The sequence below is a fragment of the Acanthochromis polyacanthus genome, chromosome 10, assembly GCF_021347895.1.
Source record: "Acanthochromis polyacanthus isolate Apoly-LR-REF ecotype Palm Island chromosome 10, KAUST_Apoly_ChrSc, whole genome shotgun sequence".
Taxonomy (NCBI): Eukaryota; Metazoa; Chordata; class Actinopteri; family Pomacentridae; genus Acanthochromis; species Acanthochromis polyacanthus.
The window spans coordinates 23,052,163-23,069,715 of record NC_067122.1 but is presented as its reverse complement, the minus strand read 5'-3'; the positions used below and the strand labels follow the sequence as shown (position 1 = coordinate 23,069,715).

The following is a 17,553-nucleotide window of genomic DNA, read 5'->3' as shown; positions in this document are numbered from 1 at the left end:
TAACTAAATTTTACATCATATTAAGGACTTAAATCTTGTGTTGTGAAAAAAAGACATTCATTCCTCATCGATACCACAGAATGCCGCTTTTCTTTGAAATCAAGACAAACAACTTATTCATTTGATGTGCACTCATCTGTTTTGGATTTATGGTTCGCCACACTGTCATAAATTCAAACTATAAATATATCATTTATCATCCAATGCAATGTTTTACTTCAAGTCTTTTTTCATATTTATTGAAAAAACTGCTAAAATGTAGTACATTGTATTTTGGGATAAGAAATATTACTGACAATTGAAATGTTTTGCTGCTCCGAAGCTCAGTAAAATCCTAAAAGAGGATTTCAGATTTATATTCCCTCCTACAAATCTGAAATAGATCCATGTTCCTGTACAAGACAAGGATTCAGAGTTAAAGCAATACCAGACCCAAAAACTGTGCATGTGTTAGCAGACATATAGTGCTTGATGCTGTTCGTTTACAGTTTCTGAGCTGAAATTATTTCAACTTTAATGGTGGTGCAAGAAAAACAATGACCAATGCTGTTCCTGAATAAGTTGTTTAAACTACCTGAACATTAAACTAAGCAAGAATTTGGTGGGTGCAAATATTTGTTTACTCTACACACAGTTTTATGCAAGCAGTTTGTGTATCTCTAAAAGAAAAAAAATTTTTTTTGTCTATTTTTAACATGGAGCAGGTTAAACTCCCAAAGCAGCCATTAAAGTTAATCTTTCTTTAAATGTTAATTACTCATTGTTAAAAACATAAAACGTGTACAGCCATTGTAGCTTGTGCAGCCTGTGAAGTTTGACAGCATCATGAAGCAGGAAACTGTAAAATCTTTACTTGTGAGCCATATCATAGCCTGGTATGAATAATTGCCACCTTATTTTGTTCTTGGATTACCTTTCGAACCTTGTGGTGCCACTCAACAATCATGGGATCCTCTCAGCAACTAACTGAGGATCTAAATTTTATGCTACTGATGCTGCAAAGAAGAGAATGTCTCCAATAAAATATATCAAAATGCATTTCCCACTGTCCCAAATATAGTCAGTCAAAAGAAACTGTGGAAGTCATAAACCAAGAGAATTTTCACATAAACCTGCTCATCTGCGGGGCAGAAAGGCAAAACAAAACACCCACATGACTACAAATGAGCTGTAGGAAGGCGTAGCTGACACAGGAGCAGCGGTGCATTTGTTTCACTGTGAAGCAGTGATGCACAAACAGGGTCTACATGGAAAATTCATGAGTCGGAAGACTTACCTGGAGCATCATTATTACAAAAACTCATGTCTGAATTATGCCAAGCAACATCTAGAAAAGCCAGAGTCATTATTTGGAAAAGAATAATAACCACTGAAGGTGTGTTTGGAGAGGAAAATGAGCACAAATTATTAAAAAGAACACCGTGTCGACTGTCTGCTGTGGTGGTAGAAATGATCTGCTTTTGTCTTGTATTGCAGCCAGACACACTGGAAACACTGCACGGTCAAAAAGAAGAATGGATTCCATGAAATACTGGCAAGTTCTGAAGGAAAACATCATACTGGGATTCAAGAAAGGGAAAATGGGAAGAGGATTGTTTTAAGACAATGACCAAAATCATATTTCACACTTTACAATGGCCACTTAAAGAAATGAAAACTGCAGCTTTTAGAGCAGCCTTCACAGTTCACTGAAATGAACATCACTGAACTTTGTGGGGAGATCTTAAGCAATCTGTGCTTAAAGGACAGACAAAAGATATCTAAAATCATCTGCAATGAAGGGTGAGTAAAAGTTCTTAAATCTTGAAGATTTTAGAGCATCCAAGGAATTGACTGTAGTTGTTTTCCTGATCTTTTTCTGTACATCTCTCTTCTGTTCCTCCCAGCTTAAGAGGTATTTAATGATCCAATCAGTCTCTTCCATAGGTTCAAACAGTATAGAGTACATGTACACTACATGTGAAAGTCTGAATACCATAGTTTATTACTGATTACCATAGTTTTGCAATTCTAAACAAAAAATAAATGCAAAATTATAATCTGAAAAGCAGCCTTTATTGAAAACCTGAAGACATCAGACCAGAGCAAAGTAAACCAGTTCGACAATATTTGGACAGCAAAACAGATCTTTTTAGAGTATATAAATACAAACATCTATGATATCAAAAAGCTCTTGTTAAGCCAGTTTCAGAGTTTCCTTAACCATGACACCAACTCCATCAAAGACTTTATGAATGGGGGCGTTGCACATGAAGGCACAGGTGGTGACCAGCTTGTTCTTGACGTCGACGTGAGCTTCCTCCACATCTTTGTTCACGTATTTGCAGCCCATCTCCTTCATAACACCTGCTGTCTGAGCATACGGCCACCTGAAGATGGAAAGAAGCTTAAACTGAGATTGAATTTTTTAAACATCCAGAAATATCTGATGATTATAAAAAACTTCTTCACCCACTTTTCACACTCTTTGTCCTGCCCCACGGTGAGCTCACAGCCGGGCAGGATTTTAGCAGCCAGGATGGGGGAGATGCAGCACATGCCCAGCGGCTTCCCAGCTTTGTGGAAATCCTTGATGAGCTTCTCCACATGTGGCTGGATGGTGCAGTCCTTGTTCTTCACTGCCCAGTCACTCAGGTTCTTAGCCACACCGAAGCCCCCTGAATGAACACGACAGGACTCATTTAGAATCTCACTGAAGTGGAGGTGAAGAAATGTCAATTATTTCACTCTGCGGTGCTCATTTGTGGCAAACTCAGTCTCACCTGGGATGATGGCAGCGTCAAACGCTGACACATCCAGCTTGGCCAGATCAGTGACGTCACCTCTGGCGATTCGAGCACTTTCCTGCAGGACGTTTCTCTTCTCCTCTGTAGGTTTCCCCTCACAGTGATTCACAACATGCATCTGATCTGCATTTGGAGCAAACATCTGCACCTGAAATCAACATTAAACATGTTAAACTTTCTGTATATGATTAGCTTTTGCATCTAGAAGGATTGTGGAATCTTTTTAAAGGACTGGATCCAGATAAACACACATAAATAGATTTTCCTTCATTTCTTGCTCTTACTTTTGCTCCAGCACGACTCAGATGGACGAGGACAGCGGAGGCCTCATGGATCTCTGTGCCGTCATAGACTCCACAGCCTGAGAGAATAACTGCAACACGCTTCACCATGATTGCTATTAAACACAGACACAAGAAGACATGTTCATCTAGATTCAACATCATATTTGTTTCCCTGTCAGACAGGAAGCATGTCACTGCTCCTGAGCCGCTTGTTGCATGTTCACATAAAACATTTACAGAGCGAGGTGAGACATGAGTCCCAGGAGTCCTGCTGCAGCTGCCAGGAAACACTGTTGACACCAGTAAAGAGACGCTACAGAAAGAGATTTCAGTCTGCTGTGGAAGAATCAGCAGGAATGAAGCTGTATCAAATAATAATTTAGCAAAATTTGAGACATTTTTCAGTTGCTGGTTTGCATTTCCTCATTGAGAAAATGTCTAAAATCATCATGTGTTATTTTTGCTACAATAAGTGGAGAAAAGCATGAAATCAGACAACAGAAGTAAAGGCAAAGTGGATCCATGGTGTCTTATTTCCTCACCTTGAGCAGGTTTTGTTGTAGACAGCCTGGTTTCAGAGTGTAATCGAGATCTTTTCGGTCGAGGTGTGATGTGTGAACTGTGAAGCAGAGACTCTTTATAGTCCTGCCTGCCTCTCCTGTCTCCTCCCTCACACTGCTGTCCATGACATCATCCACATTCAGTGTAACCAGGAACACATTTCAGAGTTACCTGAGGAGAGAAAATGCTGAGTCACCCCTGTCATAGCTGATTAAAAAAAAAAAACAGATACACCAACGGTTAAACTTCTAATCTACAGTATTTCAGAGACACTTGTCAGTGTCACATCCATTTACTTGCTTGCATTAGTATATTTTTATTTACTGATTCATTTTTAATCAATGAAAGCATTTCTAAAAACAGAATAAACAGATGTGTTAAATATTCTATTCGTCAGTCTGATCGATATTTCTACTTTTGGGGAATACAGCTGCCTACAAAAGGTCACCAAGCATCAACATTAGTCAGTAGATTTGCATGTATTTTCTTCATTATTTGCTGGGTAGAAACTTAAAATTACGTTTTACATGTATTGATTTTGAATACTGCAAGAACAACTGTTTTCACAGTTACACTCGAAAGAATATTGCTGTTGATAAGGTTGATAACGCTGTCGACAAAAATAAATAGTGTGAATTTTGTTTGACTTCACATCAAATCCTGACATTGTATTTTTGAAAAGAGTGTCAGATGAGTTCCCGGCTTCAGATTACAGACTCGACATACTTTCGGGACGATCACAGCAGCAGCCTATTTCCTCCGTCTGTTACGGCTCTTTGTTAGTTTGTTATTTCCCGGTGAGCTGCAGTTTCTCTCCTCTTAAGTTTCTCCCGTGTGCGTGATGACGTCAGACGCAGCCGTATAAAAGCCAGCCTCACGTCGTCTCAGGAACACTCGTCATGGCTCAGCTTCACTCACTGCGTGTGTCAGTCGGTATCCTGGGCATCTCCGCTGGTAAGTTTCCATATTTTATTACTGAAAAAGAAAACATTGCAGTCAACTTTCTACTGTGCTGTATTTTCTTCGTTTTATTGTTATAAAATATTTATGATGCTAAAAATAATTGTACCGTTGTAAATATATTGTGGCATCTTAAAAGGTGCTCTGTAAAATGTGAAATAAAAACAAATGAATGCGTTATTACTAAGTTAGATGCTCCTGTTAATATGGGAAAACATACAGTGACGTATAAATTCAAATTTTGAATCAATTTTTTTTTCCGGCATAAGAGCAAAAAACATGACACTACTGCTAAAGTCAAGCTTGAGCAGCTTCATAATTAAAAACAAAACACAGTGCTGTAAATATTTGTGTTTTTAAAATAAATATAGTAATTCATGAAATAATTTCATCATGAAATCAGATTTTATCTCACTTTTACATGGTAACCCTCTCTTGCTATTTCATTTGGAAAAACTTTTCAGTCTTGTGAAAGACATGAAATCATGTAATAACATCATCTTTGTTTTGGTTAATAACCTGCAGCAGCAGATAAAGACTTTGGTTTGGACTTGTAGGTTCCCTCCTGCTTTTGGTGAACAACTATGCCAGCTCTTCTGAGCAAGACTTCATCCCCCATACTGCACTGGGCATTCTGCTCCTCATCATCGCAGCCATTGTAGCTTATGCAGGTGTGTTTTAACTTTGTCATTGCATTTGTAGATGTTAATAGATGTTAATTTTCTCCTTGTTCTCAGTCTCCTGACGCTGCCTTGTTTCTCTCCCAGGTGTCCGTCACAGTCAGTCCCACGCTCGGCTGTTTTCCTCTCTGTGTCTGACTGTCTCTGCTCTGTGGTGTGGCTCAGGTCTGGTCTACATCCTGGTGGGACAGAAGGTGCTGCAGCCTGCAGAGCTGAGATCCTCTCTGGTTCCTGGCCTGGCAGCGTTCACTTTAGCTCTGTTCATCATAGGCAGCGTTTCACTCTTAGTAAAGAAAGCTGCTCTGTTTCTCATATCAGTCGGCATTTCTTTAGCCTGTGCACATCAGATCGCTGGTCTGTCAGCTGCAGGTTTCGGTCAAACTGCCACAGCTGCTAACTACCTGTTTGTCTGTCTGGTGTGTGTTTACTTTGGTTTTGGACGTCTTCTGTCCACCATCACTCATGGTAAGGTGGAGCCTCCAGGAACAGGCCTGAAGATAAAAGCTGAGCTGAAAACACAGCAGAACGAGGGCTGTAGTGATGCGGTGTCAGTAGCTTTGGTGATGAACTTGTTATCTGCCTCTGTATTAGCCTGCCCCCTGTTAGGTGTGGTCCCTCGGCTCTCCGTCGGTCACGTCCCCTGGCTGTGGACGGCTGGAGTCTTCCAGCTTGGCATGTGCGTCCTCTTTTACCGAGCTATGGACACGCTCGCTGCCACTTTCTGTGGTTTCACAGCAATACTGAAATTTGCAGAAGGTTACAGCGCTCTGTTATCATTTTACTCCATTCAGCCTTTCTCCCCTGTTCCCTTCCCTGCTGTCTTTTCAGTGCTTTTCTCCGTCCTGGCTCTGTTCAGCTGTCAGAAGAGCTTGTTGGAGGGACTCTACCAGTTATTCTTTGTAGCCTATTGTGTTGCCATAGCAGCCCAGCCTCAAGGCTTCTTCCAAGGAGGCACTCAAGGTGTACAAGCAGCGATATTTGTAGTTTCTGCCGGCATGCTTTTAGTTACCACATTCAACATGGTGTCCAGCACCACCATTCCCACGGGGCAGGGCTATTTCAAGGCTTTAGCAGCCAGGATGCAGAGTGTTACTCTCAGAGCGCAGGATAAAGAGCTGCACAGCCCTCACCTGGGCTACTCTAAATATGCAGATGCAGAGGTGTTGGGCCACGCCTGCAGTGTTCTGGCTGCTTTCGCCATCACAGCCACAGTTGGTGACAGAAATCCTCTGTCTGTGCTGGTTCTGCCCTGGGTGGTGATGGCTGGTGGGGCTCTGCAGCTGCTGTGTGGTTCAGTAGCTTTCGCTCGGGGTAAAAGCTTTGAGAGCACAGTTTTTATTCTGTACGGGATGATGTGGACAGTGTGGGGGTTGACTCGATATGGCGGCCTGTACGGTGACACCAGAGGCTTTAATTTGGCTGCTGGGATCATTAGCTTCATGCTGTTTAACTTTCTGGTGACAGCAGCAGCACTGTTTGTAAATGTGGCCTGGTTTATCTACGCTCTCACCTTCCAGCTCATCCTCATCAGCTTCCTGCTGGATGCAGTAGGTGCGCTGCCTTTTGGCTACGACATTGGAGTAACCATCATCTTTGGCCTGGTCAGTTTTTATTGTTTCCTGGCAAACATTTTCAACAGCACCTTCCAGTCCCCCCAGATCCCTTTAGGAAGAGCTCTTGTGAAGCTGAGTGGGGTAGGAGGAGGGGCAGATATCTGCCCACATGTACCCGCCCGCAAGGCCACATCTGTGCAGCAGATTGCAGGTGAGATATGAAAGACAATGATGCTGATTTGTGAAATAAACTGCTGTTTATGTTCTTGATGTGACATTTGTTGTCTTCTCTTCCCCTCTGTAGAAATCATGAAAAACGGTGGCATATGTGGAATGCCGACTGACACCGTCTATGTGCTGGTGGCGGCCTGCAACAGGCCAGACGCAGTTGTCAAAGCTTACAAGTAAGCTCAGATGTTTCTAAATGTGTCCCTCTCTACATTTTTTTCATGGTTCTTTCTCATTGCCCTCTGATCTCTCCTTCATTTCAGAGTGAAGAAGCAGGCGCAGGACCGACCCATGTCCCTGTGGATCTCCTCCATCAAGCAGCTGGAGTCGGTTCGACACCTGCTGAGCCCTCTGCTGCTGGACTTCATGGAGGCTGCGTGGCCGTCCTCTATTAGCATGGTTATACCCAGAGGTAGGTCTGTGTTTGTGGGTGTTTGCATACTGTGTGTGTGCTTCATGCATAGCATGGTGAGGTTTTATGATCATCATCTGATCTCATGCAGGTCCCTGGATGGACACGTTTGGTTTGGGAGATGCTGCCAAACACATCGGGACTCCACAAAGCATCGCTATCAGAAACCCAGACTGTTCTGTGGCAACACATCTCATTAATCTGGTACAAACAGATCACTGCATGTCTTAAAATAAATGACAATTTTGCCAGAACACCCTTCAGTTCATAAACTAGTTTTTATTTGTGCAGGTGGGGCCTATTGCAGTAACCTCAGCCAACCCTACAGGAGAAGCAGACACAACTCACCATAACCAAGTTTTTGCCAAACTGGGAGACAAGGTAAAGACAATAACTTAGAGTAGGTAAAAGCAATAGGAACCTGTGTTTCTGTTTTGTCAGTGAACTGTATGAACATTTTGTTGTTAAGGTGGATGGAGTGTTGTGTGATGGACCATCTCCAGAGAACATTGCATCTACTGTGGTCGACTGCACCAAGATTGAGACTGGACAGATTGGTTTCTTCAGAGTGGGTCTCATTCCTAAATCCAAGGTAACATAAATATCCTCACTTGCTCTGTTCATCATTCACAAACACTTGTCTCATTTCTTAATACCTGCTTTTGTTTTTGTCCTTTCAAGGTTCTTGAGCTCTTTGAGGAGGTTCAGAGGCGGCACAGACAGGGACAGACGAATCCTGCTTTTGAAAGTGATCTGCATCTCCCAGATACTCAAACGGAGCAGAGTTCAGGAGAGGACGACACAGCAGAGTCAGGAAGAGGGACTGGAAACTCCACACCGTTCAGTGTTTCACCTGAACAAAGTCCAACCCTCAGAACTGGCTCATAACATCAGTGCACTGTTTAAATATTCTCCCACCTATAGCACAGATGTCATTAAGTAATCTGATAAATACTGATATGTTTATCACATGTGCTTGTTTGTTTGAGTGGTTTTAAAGTCTGAATGTGTAATAAGCGTTATTAACAGGCACAATCTTATGTACAGCATTTCTTTTATCACTGTATAGATAAACATTTTTGGAGTGTACGGTGTATTTTTTCCATTATATGTTGTTTATTTTGAATGTTATGTTGAGTCAAAGTTGTATTTTGCCACATTACATGAATGCACTGTATGATATTACATTATTACAAAACAGTGTTTGCATTTACATGAATGTTGGATAATAAAAATAAATATTCAATAAATTAAAATCATTCAAATGCACTTACTGCCCTTTATCAGCTGCTGTTATGAAATGTATAGCCTGTTTCATGTTTTATAAAACTGATATTTTCAAGTATTGCCAAATAATGCTTGAACAGGAGGGAATTTTCACCAAATTAATAAATATTATTTTGGAAAAAAATTCTGTTTTTCAAGAATTTTTGTCCAAGTTCAAAGCAAACACTGAATGAATTCATACATGTTACTGAGACACAGTCATCTTTTTCACAGCCACTGAAGAGGAGTGGACCCCCCCCCAATAAAAAATGCACATTTCAGAGTGGCCTTTTATTGTGGGCAGTCTAAGGCACACCTGTGCACTAATCATGGTGTCTAATCAGCATCTTGATATGGCACACCTGTGAGGTGGGATGGATTATCTCAGTAAAGGAGAAGTGCTCACTATCACAGATTTAGACAGATTTGTGAACAATATTTGAGAGAATATTGTGTATGTGGAAAAAGTTTTAGATCTTTGAGTTCATCTCATAAAAAATGGGAGCAAAAACAAAAGTGTTGCGTTTAAATTTTTGTTGAGTGTAAGAAGCATGAATGAATCCTGTGTCATGCGTCAAACATTTAGGCCTCCTTTGTGCCCTAATGTAAATAATGGAGCCAACAGTGTGTTTATCTGTCAACCATTTAACTCTCTCCATCACTGTCATTTATGTCGGAATGAAGCAGTGAGAAATATTAACTTAATAATAATAATAACCAATGACCGATGACCATATGCTGGTCCAATGGTAACCATAATAAGACCATCAGAAGAGCACCATCCAGGAACGACACCATTTACTGGTTCTCAAGGAGGGAATAAAGGCAAATGAAATCCAATAGTGCTTTCATGCTTCTTCAACTAATTATGATTTTCTTTTTATTCTGTGAAAGTAATGCATTTCATAACATGTCCTGACTACACTTTACCTTTTTTTCCCTAGTCTATTGTTTGAAATTTCAAACAGGAAAAAAAGTCAAGAGGGAACGGCAGACTATGTGTAAGGTCAAAGTGAACGACCTTGTTTTTCATGGATCAGAGAGAAGACGAAGACGTTAATCAGGCATGGGCAAACTACGGACTCCAGCCTACATACGGCCCGTTGGGCTTTTCAATCCGACCTGCGAAATAATTTTGTCAATATTAGAATTGACGAAATTACAGTAAAGACTGGGCTGCACACTGGGGTAGTGGTTAGCACTTTTGCCTTGCAGCAAGAAGATCCCCGATTCAAATCCTGGCCTGGGTGTTCTCCCTGTTCATGCGTGGGTTTTCTCCGGGCACTCCGGCTTCCTCCCACAGTCCAAAAATATGCTGAGGTTAATTGGTTACTCTAAATTGCCTGTAGGTGTGAATGTGAGTGTGATTGTTCGTCTGTATATGTAGCCCTGCGACCTGTCCAGGGTGTCCCCTGCCTTTGCCTGAGTCAGCTGGGATAGGCTCCAGCACCCCCCGCGACCCTAATGAGGATAAAGCGGTGTATAGAGAATGGATGGATGGACAGTAAAGACCACATTCATTTGGCCTTCCCCTGCAGTACCCGATGTTTCTGTTGACCCCACTAGATGGCGTGCTCCAGACACAAGTGACCTTTGTTGGTTTAATTTTTCTTCTTCTACGTTGCAGCTGCATTGAGCCCTGCCGTAACAACATAGACTGTATATATAGTGGACGTAGCGGAGGGGGCAAGATGGCGGCGCTCTGAGCGGTTCGGTCTTTCGTCTTCTCTAAGTATATTCCCTCCAAAGTCTTAATATTGACGAGGAATTCCCACGAAACCCCACATTTCGCCTTAGCAAAGCAACTGGCAATTATACTGAGACCAAAATGTCAAAACAAAACGCAACTGTGTCTTCGCAGAAACTGTTTGACCACGGGTATGCTATGGTCAACGCCACGCCGATCGAAATAGACCGCAACAGCGACAAGAGAGATCGAGAGGACTCTTCTCTCCCCCAACACCGTCTAAAGATCATCCACGAAAAGTATCCAAGCAAAATGAAGAAGAGGTAACTGGCTCTGTTATCCTGGCTGCCATCAACAACCTAAACATAAAATTTGATTCACAAGAAGATCGCATGAGAGAGTTTGCTGCTAAGCTAACGCAAAACTGTGATATGCTAGCGAGCCTTGCCAAGACAACAGAATTCAATGCAGCAGAAATCAAAGACTCAAAGGCGAAAATTACTGCATTGGAACACGAACTGGAGGTTGTAAAAGCTGAAATGATTGTGTTAAAAGAAAGAAGCAAAGAACATGATACTTATAAGAGAAGATGGAATCTCAAAATTAAAGGAATGAAAGAGGCCATGAATGAAAACACCAGACGCGAAGTCATTGAACTGTTCGCAAAAATAGCTCCTCAGTGGGCTCAGAAAATGGATGACATTGTGGATACTGTGCATCGGCTTGGCCGCAAAGAGGAGGGAAGAGTAAGAAACATCATTGTTCAGTTCACCAAACGGCAACACAGAGATGCTATGTGGGATATGACAAAAGATTCAGAGGTCTGTCGAAACGCTAGAATCCGGTTCGGGGAAGATCTCACCAAGGAGGTCAAGGAGGCGAGAGAACTGATATGGCCACACATCAAACAAGCGCGCCAAGAGGGACGGAAGGCGTACTTTCGAGGCCCCTACGGATACATTGAAGGTCGTCGTATTACAACTTAAGTAATGCTACTTACAAGTGCTTCATGTGGGAGAACATTAATAGGAGGAAATGACAACTTTTCAAGTAACCTTAAGTCACTAAACACTTTCATTTGATTTCTCGTGTTACATTTTATTTGTTTATTTGTATTGCGGCGAAGTTTGCCAGCAGATGAATGTTTTGAAAGCCAATTTAAGTTTTGTTTCGTTGAACTCAAGGGGTCTTAAAGACAATCTCAAAAGGAAAGCCATTTTTTTGCATTGTAAGGGTTTAAATCACACTGTGTCCTCCTTCAAGAAACTCACTCGTGTGCCACTGATGCCGCATTCTGGACAACACAATGGGGAGACAAAATTTTCTTCAGCCATGGCAGCAACAAGTCCGCAGGAGTCGCCATCTGCCTTAACAAGTGTCCGGGTAATGTACTTTCCCATAAGGCAGATGATAAAGGCCATTGGCTGACAGTTGTTATAAAAGTTGATGATGCACATATAATTCTGACAAACATTTATGGTTATAATAATACCACCCAAAATAGGAATCTGTTGCAAGAAATCACTGAAATTATCTCTCAATACAAAATCTTATACCATACAGACTTAATATTACTGGGGGAGATTTTAATTTGGCTCCGGATGATTATCTAGATAGATATCCATCAAAATTTAGTGTTAATCATTATAATACCACTTTACTAGAATTTTGTAATACTTTCTCCTTGATTGACATCTGGAGGAACAAAAATCCAAGTCTTAAACAATACTCTTGGATCAAACCTAATGGATCTACCAAATCAAGGATTGACTTGTGGTTAGGTGCCCCAGGATTAGCTAGCTATGTTTCAGAGGTACTAATCTCCACGGCACCTTTAACTGACCACTGTCTGTTGTCTCTCAACCTAAAACCAGATGTCACAGCTAATAAAAGAAATGTATATTGGAAATTTAATACGGACCTACTAAAAGACCAAAACTATTGTGAAACAATTAAAGGCCTGATTGCGGATATCAAATATGATGTATCTATTGGTAATTACTGTTGCAGATGGGAGTTTCTTAAATTTAAAATTAGGCAGATTTCAATACAATTTGGCAAAGAAAGAAGCAAGGCTCTAAGGGAACAGGAATTGAAATTAATACAAGACTTGGATGATTACTGTAAAAAGACCCCAATGTTAGACTCTGACAAAGCTGCCTTCATAAACCTCAAGTGTAAGTTGGATGAATTAAGCTCCAGGAAGGCCAGAGGAGCCTTTATTAGGTCAAGAGCGAAATGGATCGAAGATGGAGAACGTAACACAGCGTACTTCTGTGGCCTTGAAAAAGACGACAGGAAAGAAATCAGATTAGCACACTTATGATTAATGATGTTGAATGCACAGATCCAAAAACTATTTCTGATGAGGTCTACAAATTTTATAAAGATCTTTATACACCTGCGCCCTGTGATGGAGACACACTTTTGGACAGCATAAACCACAACATTCCATCTATAAGTGTGGACTTTAAGAAAATGTGTGACTTGACCATTGAATTGTCTGAGTTTGATGCTGCGGTTAAACAACTCTCCCTAAGGAAGTCTCCCGGACAGGACGGCATCTCATCAGACTTTTATAAACACTTTTGGGAGGACATAAAAGATCTTTTCTTCCTCGCAGTACAGGAATGTATCAGAAACAAATCTCTGATGACCACCATGAAACAAGGCCTGATTTCATTGATCCCAAAAAGTGGCAAAGACAAAAGATATCTCCATAACCTACGACCAATAACTTTACTCAATGTAGATTATAAATTACTTGCTCATGTCATTGCCAACAGGCTTAAAAAGGGTCTCTCACACATTATAAGCGAATCTCAATCTGGTTTTCTTAGAGGTCGCTCTATTCACAATAATATTAGACTTGTACTCGATTTGTTAGATTATCGTGACAGAATTGAAGAAGATGGTTTCATTCTGTTTTTGGACTTCTGTAAAGCATTTGACAGAGTTGAACACTCTTTTATGCTAGATACATTACATCATTATGGTTTTGGAAACCCCTTCTGTGACCTTATCCAAATGCTGTATAGTGACATCAGTAGCTCGGTGTTGCTCCCTTTTGGTTCTTGTAAGCGCTTCAGTGTTAAAAGAGGTATTCGCCAAGGGTGTCCGGCATCGCCCTTATTGTTTATTATGGTTTCCGAAATTCTAAGTATTATGATAAAAAATTGTGAAGAAATTGAAAAGTTAACTGTTTTAGGAACGCCACTTGCTATTAGTCAACTCGCAGATGATACCACCCTTTTTCTTAAAAATGAGGCACAAATACCCATTGCTCTACAAGTAATTGACCGTTTTTCTAAAGCCTCTGGGCTCTACTTAAATATTGATAAATGTGAGTTAATGGCCATTCATGACCATCCCCAAATATCATTGTATAACATTCCCGTGAAAGACCAAGTCAAATACTTAGGAATTATGATCTCAAAGAACCCAGTTGATAGAGTAAAAAACAACTTTGATAATACGATTAAGAAGAGTAAAGATATTCTAAATATATGGTTACAGAGAGACCTTTCCATGTTTGGCAGATTATTCCTCTCTAAAATGGAGGGTCTCTCAAGGATTATTTACCCTGCCTACTCACTTGATGTCCCTCAAAACCTCATCAAACAAATCAATCAAAACAACTTTAGCTTCATCTGGAAGAACAAACATCACTTTATAAGGAGAAATGACGTGGTTAAATCGTTGGAAGAAGGTGGTTTTAACGCTATTGATTTTGATCCAATGAATGGCGCTTTAAAATTAAGGTGGTTACAAAACTTTATATCTCATATGGATTCAATCTGGTTTAATCTCCCGTCTAAATTATTCTGTAATCTTGGTGGTATTCAATTTCTCCTAAAATGTGATTTTGAATTATCCAAATTACCCATAAAACTGTCCAAATTTCATGAACAAGTCCTAAATTACTGGAAACTGGTTTATAAACATAATTTCACACCCCATGATACTCCAATATGGAACAATAGATACATCCTCATTAAGAAAAAATCATTTTACTGGAAAGATTGGGCTGATCAGGGGATATGGTCGGTACGGCACCTCATGGATGGAAGAGGGAATTTACTTGATTATACAGACTTTCAAAGTAAATACAACATTGCTTGTTCAATCCAACAATTTTCAGATGTTATTAATGCAATACCACAGGCACTTGTATGTACTTTAAAAGGTACTCTATCTTATAGTCCTATTGTTCCCTGTTTACACTCTCTTTCCATTCAACAATGCCCCTTTGTAGACAAAAATGTAATAACAAATTTTTAAGAATGACTATAACCAATGAATGCTTTCCATTACCTCTCAGGAGACGAAAGTTAATGGATGGTTTCACAAGTCAAAATATTAGGGTCATTAGATGTCACTATACTAAGTTTCCTATCCCACCTAAAGCTAAAGAAGTGCATCTTAAACATATAAACAGTATCTACCCTTGTAAAGAATACTTGCATTCCATATTTAATATTGAGGACAACGAATGTGCCTTTTGCACCAGTAATATCGAAACAGAAGAACATTTGTTCTTTGCTTGTATCTTTACAAAAATTTTTTGGGACAGTTTTTGCATATGGGCAGACTATAATGGTCTGGGAATATCATCCTTGACTTATTCTAATGTTAAATTTGGTCTTATATTGAAGAATAAGAAAAAACAATTTACAATTAATAATTTAATTGTAATGGCAAAATTCTTTATACACAAATGTAAATTTGGAGATGCCAAACCAGCTTTTATTGTTTTCTTAAAAGATCTTTTAATTCTGAAGGATTCTCTGAAACTATGTAACTCAAAAAAAGCTATGTGGCTCTACAATGACATGTCTGCTCTGTCCTTTAACCCCGTTGCACCATGATGTTGTTGGCTTTCATTGTTTTGTTTATTATTATTGTTTTGTTTCGTTTTGATATGCGAATGTTTATTAACACCGATCAGTACTTTGTCTGAATGTAAATTGCTGTTAGCTTATAAGCTTCATTTGTCAATTAAAAAAAAAAAAAAAAAAAAAAATATAGTGGACGTAGCATCTGGCTCCAGAATTGAAGTCCACCCGGAAGTGTCAAAAACTTGCAATATCCCGCCGTCCGCTAGGGTTGGCTCCAAAAAGCTTTTTCTCCATAGACCCCAATTCATTTTTGGAAAAAATAAAATTTGATAGACTGATTTTCTACAGCTCAGGATTTTTTCCCGTTAGTTTTCATGGTCAAAATGAGAGATCAGGTGGCCGATCTTAAAATAAATCAATACTGAATTTTAAATAAATTGTTAAAGTTGGCGGAGCCAGGAGGCGTGGCTATACTTGATAGACAGCAACAGAAGCCTCTGCGGTAAAACGTGGGCGGGATAAGAGAGTCCTCAGCCAATCCTGCCCCTAGTTGCTCTCCGGTCCAGTCTGTTTGATGACGCTTTTTACGTCACTGGCTCCAAAAAATCCAAAACAGCGACCAGGAAGTAGCAAAATCCGGGCTTCATTTTCTCGTCGTTGAAACCAACGGGTGACGTCACGGTTAGTTCACGCCTGCGTAACAAATGAGTGGATCAAAGAAAAGAGAAGTCGACAGTGAGTGTCGAGTGTTTCAGAAGGAGTGGACTATTAAATATCTTTCGCTGAAGTCCGTCCATTACGGTTTTAAACAATACGATATCAGCCGGCACTTTTCCACGAAGCATGCTAACTACGCTAGCAATCAGTCAGCGCAGGAACGGACAGCTACGGCTCAGAGGCTGGCAGCCAGTTTACACACTCAGTAAAATACGTTTTTTCTGCAAACTACGACTCAAGAGTCAAGCAGGAAGGTAAGCTATTTGCTAGCATTCAAAATCGTAAAGGCTAGCTGTTTGTGACCACAGACAGTTGTGTACCAGCAGCAGGAAAAGAAATAACCTGTAAATAGTCCTGTTCTCATTTGTTTGTGTGTTTTCTTTGACTTGCGAGATCACGCCTTCAATAAATGTGTTAAAATTGACACTAAAAATGCTCGAAGTTGATGAGGTTGTTCTCTTGATCTGATCACCTCAGTATCTGTATTTAAACTCTTATGATGTTAACAAATGGAAGCAAGCGTTTATAGGGATTGTGTATTTTTTTATTTCTGTAAAAAGATTGAACAATGCTTTTATAATTTGAATCCATTCTTACATGTCATCAGTTCCTTTTTCACAATCTTCCACAAGTTTCTGTTTCTTCTCACATGTTCATTGTCTTATTTCTTGACAGAAATTAATTTGTGTAACTTCAACGAGGAAATCCAAGAATGGTTTTTCAATGTCTTTCATTTATGCTGCGTCATATGCACACTGAAGAACTGAAATTTGGCACATTAGTCGTTGTGTTTCTGCTGTTGTTGGGGTGATATCTGAGGATATCAAGGTATCAACCTCACATGAACTTTAAACAACCAAACAGTATCAAAAACAGACAAAAACGATCCATATTCAAAGATAAAAGATGTAATTTCATGTCCTCAGCTCATGAACCTTGTTATATAAGTTTTTCTTTCTTGTCACAGGTTCATTGTTTTTGTCCTCATCATGAATTTGTCTGCATCACTTCAACATAGAGATCCAACAATGTGTCATTTATGTTACCTCATATGTGCACTGTGCATCGGGTGTTGAATGTTTTCTTATTGTTACATAACTCTTTGTGTTTCTGCTGCTGTTGGGATGATGTCTGAGAACAATGATCCTTTGTCTTTTGTTGGCAAGTTTGTGTTTCACTCTGAAGATGATGTGACAGAAGATGTGGCAGTGATTTATTCATTCATTCATTCATTCATTCAGTTATATATTTATTAGAAACATAAATACTGACATTAACTTCAAAATAGCAATAAAAATATTTTAACACCAAACTGTACATACCAGGAAAAGTAAAACAAGCCAAACACAGATTAAAGCGATCAGATCAGAACGAATATGACAGCAGATCTGAGGTTTGAGGTTGCATTTCATATGACAGAAGGGACATTCATTCATTTCATTCATTCATTGGATGCATAAAACGGCTGAAACATAAACAAAAGTTATTCATTTGTGTTTTCCAGAAAGTGGATACAAGTTGTCTTGTATTAAAGTCCCCAAAACAAACAATAAATTCTATGTAAAACCAGAAGGTTTTATG

At 39.9% G+C, this 17,553-nt stretch overlaps 2 protein-coding genes across 2 annotated transcripts; one reads left to right on the top strand and one right to left on the bottom strand.

The window, feature by feature from the left end:
• Window positions 1-2,033: 2,033 nt before the first annotated feature.
• On the bottom strand, window positions 2,034-4,467 carry LOC127530219 (glutamine amidotransferase-like class 1 domain-containing protein 3, mitochondrial). Its single transcript, XM_051954606.1, has 6 exons — window positions 4,358-4,467; window positions 3,613-3,802; window positions 3,071-3,183; window positions 2,763-2,934; window positions 2,456-2,657; window positions 2,034-2,369 (listed from the first exon to the last, which is right to left on the bottom strand). Exons 3-6 carry the CDS (start codon window positions 3,176-3,178, stop codon window positions 2,177-2,179), a joined length of 675 nt encoding a protein of 224 aa, XP_051810566.1. The 5' UTR covers window positions 3,179-3,183; window positions 3,613-3,802; window positions 4,358-4,467; the 3' UTR covers window positions 2,034-2,176.
• Window positions 4,468-4,509: 42 nt separating this feature from the next.
• Window positions 4,510-8,733, top strand: si:ch211-153b23.4 (uncharacterized protein LOC335392 homolog). The gene is made up of 9 exons (XM_051954596.1): window positions 4,510-4,585; window positions 5,149-5,262; window positions 5,359-7,035; window positions 7,129-7,228; window positions 7,316-7,464; window positions 7,556-7,668; window positions 7,756-7,845; window positions 7,934-8,056; window positions 8,146-8,733. Exons 1-9 carry the CDS (start codon window positions 4,531-4,533, stop codon window positions 8,350-8,352), a joined length of 2,628 nt encoding a protein of 875 aa, XP_051810556.1. The 5' UTR covers window positions 4,510-4,530; the 3' UTR covers window positions 8,353-8,733.
• The last annotated feature ends 8,820 nt before the right edge of the window (window positions 8,734-17,553 follow it).

Coding starts and splice junctions, on each gene's coding strand:
- LOC127530219 (XM_051954606.1), bottom strand. CDS start 3,178: ATGGTGAAGCGTGTTGCAGTTATTCTCTCAGGCTGTGGAGTCTATGAC. Junction 2,658..2,762: donor TGACGCTGCCATCATCCCAG/GTGAGACTGAGT, acceptor GTGTTCATTCAG/GGGGCTTCGGTGTGGCTAAG. Junction 2,370..2,455: donor CAGGACAAAGAGTGTGAAAA/GTGGGTGAAGAA, acceptor TTCCATCTTCAG/GTGGCCGTATGCTCAGACAG.
- si:ch211-153b23.4 (XM_051954596.1), top strand. CDS start 4,531: ATGGCTCAGCTTCACTCACTGCGTGTGTCAGTCGGTATCCTGGGCATC. Junction 4,586..5,148: donor TATCCTGGGCATCTCCGCTG/GTAAGTTTCCAT, acceptor TTGGACTTGTAG/GTTCCCTCCTGCTTTTGGTG. Junction 7,846..7,933: donor TTGCCAAACTGGGAGACAAG/GTAAAGACAATA, acceptor TTTGTTGTTAAG/GTGGATGGAGTGTTGTGTGA.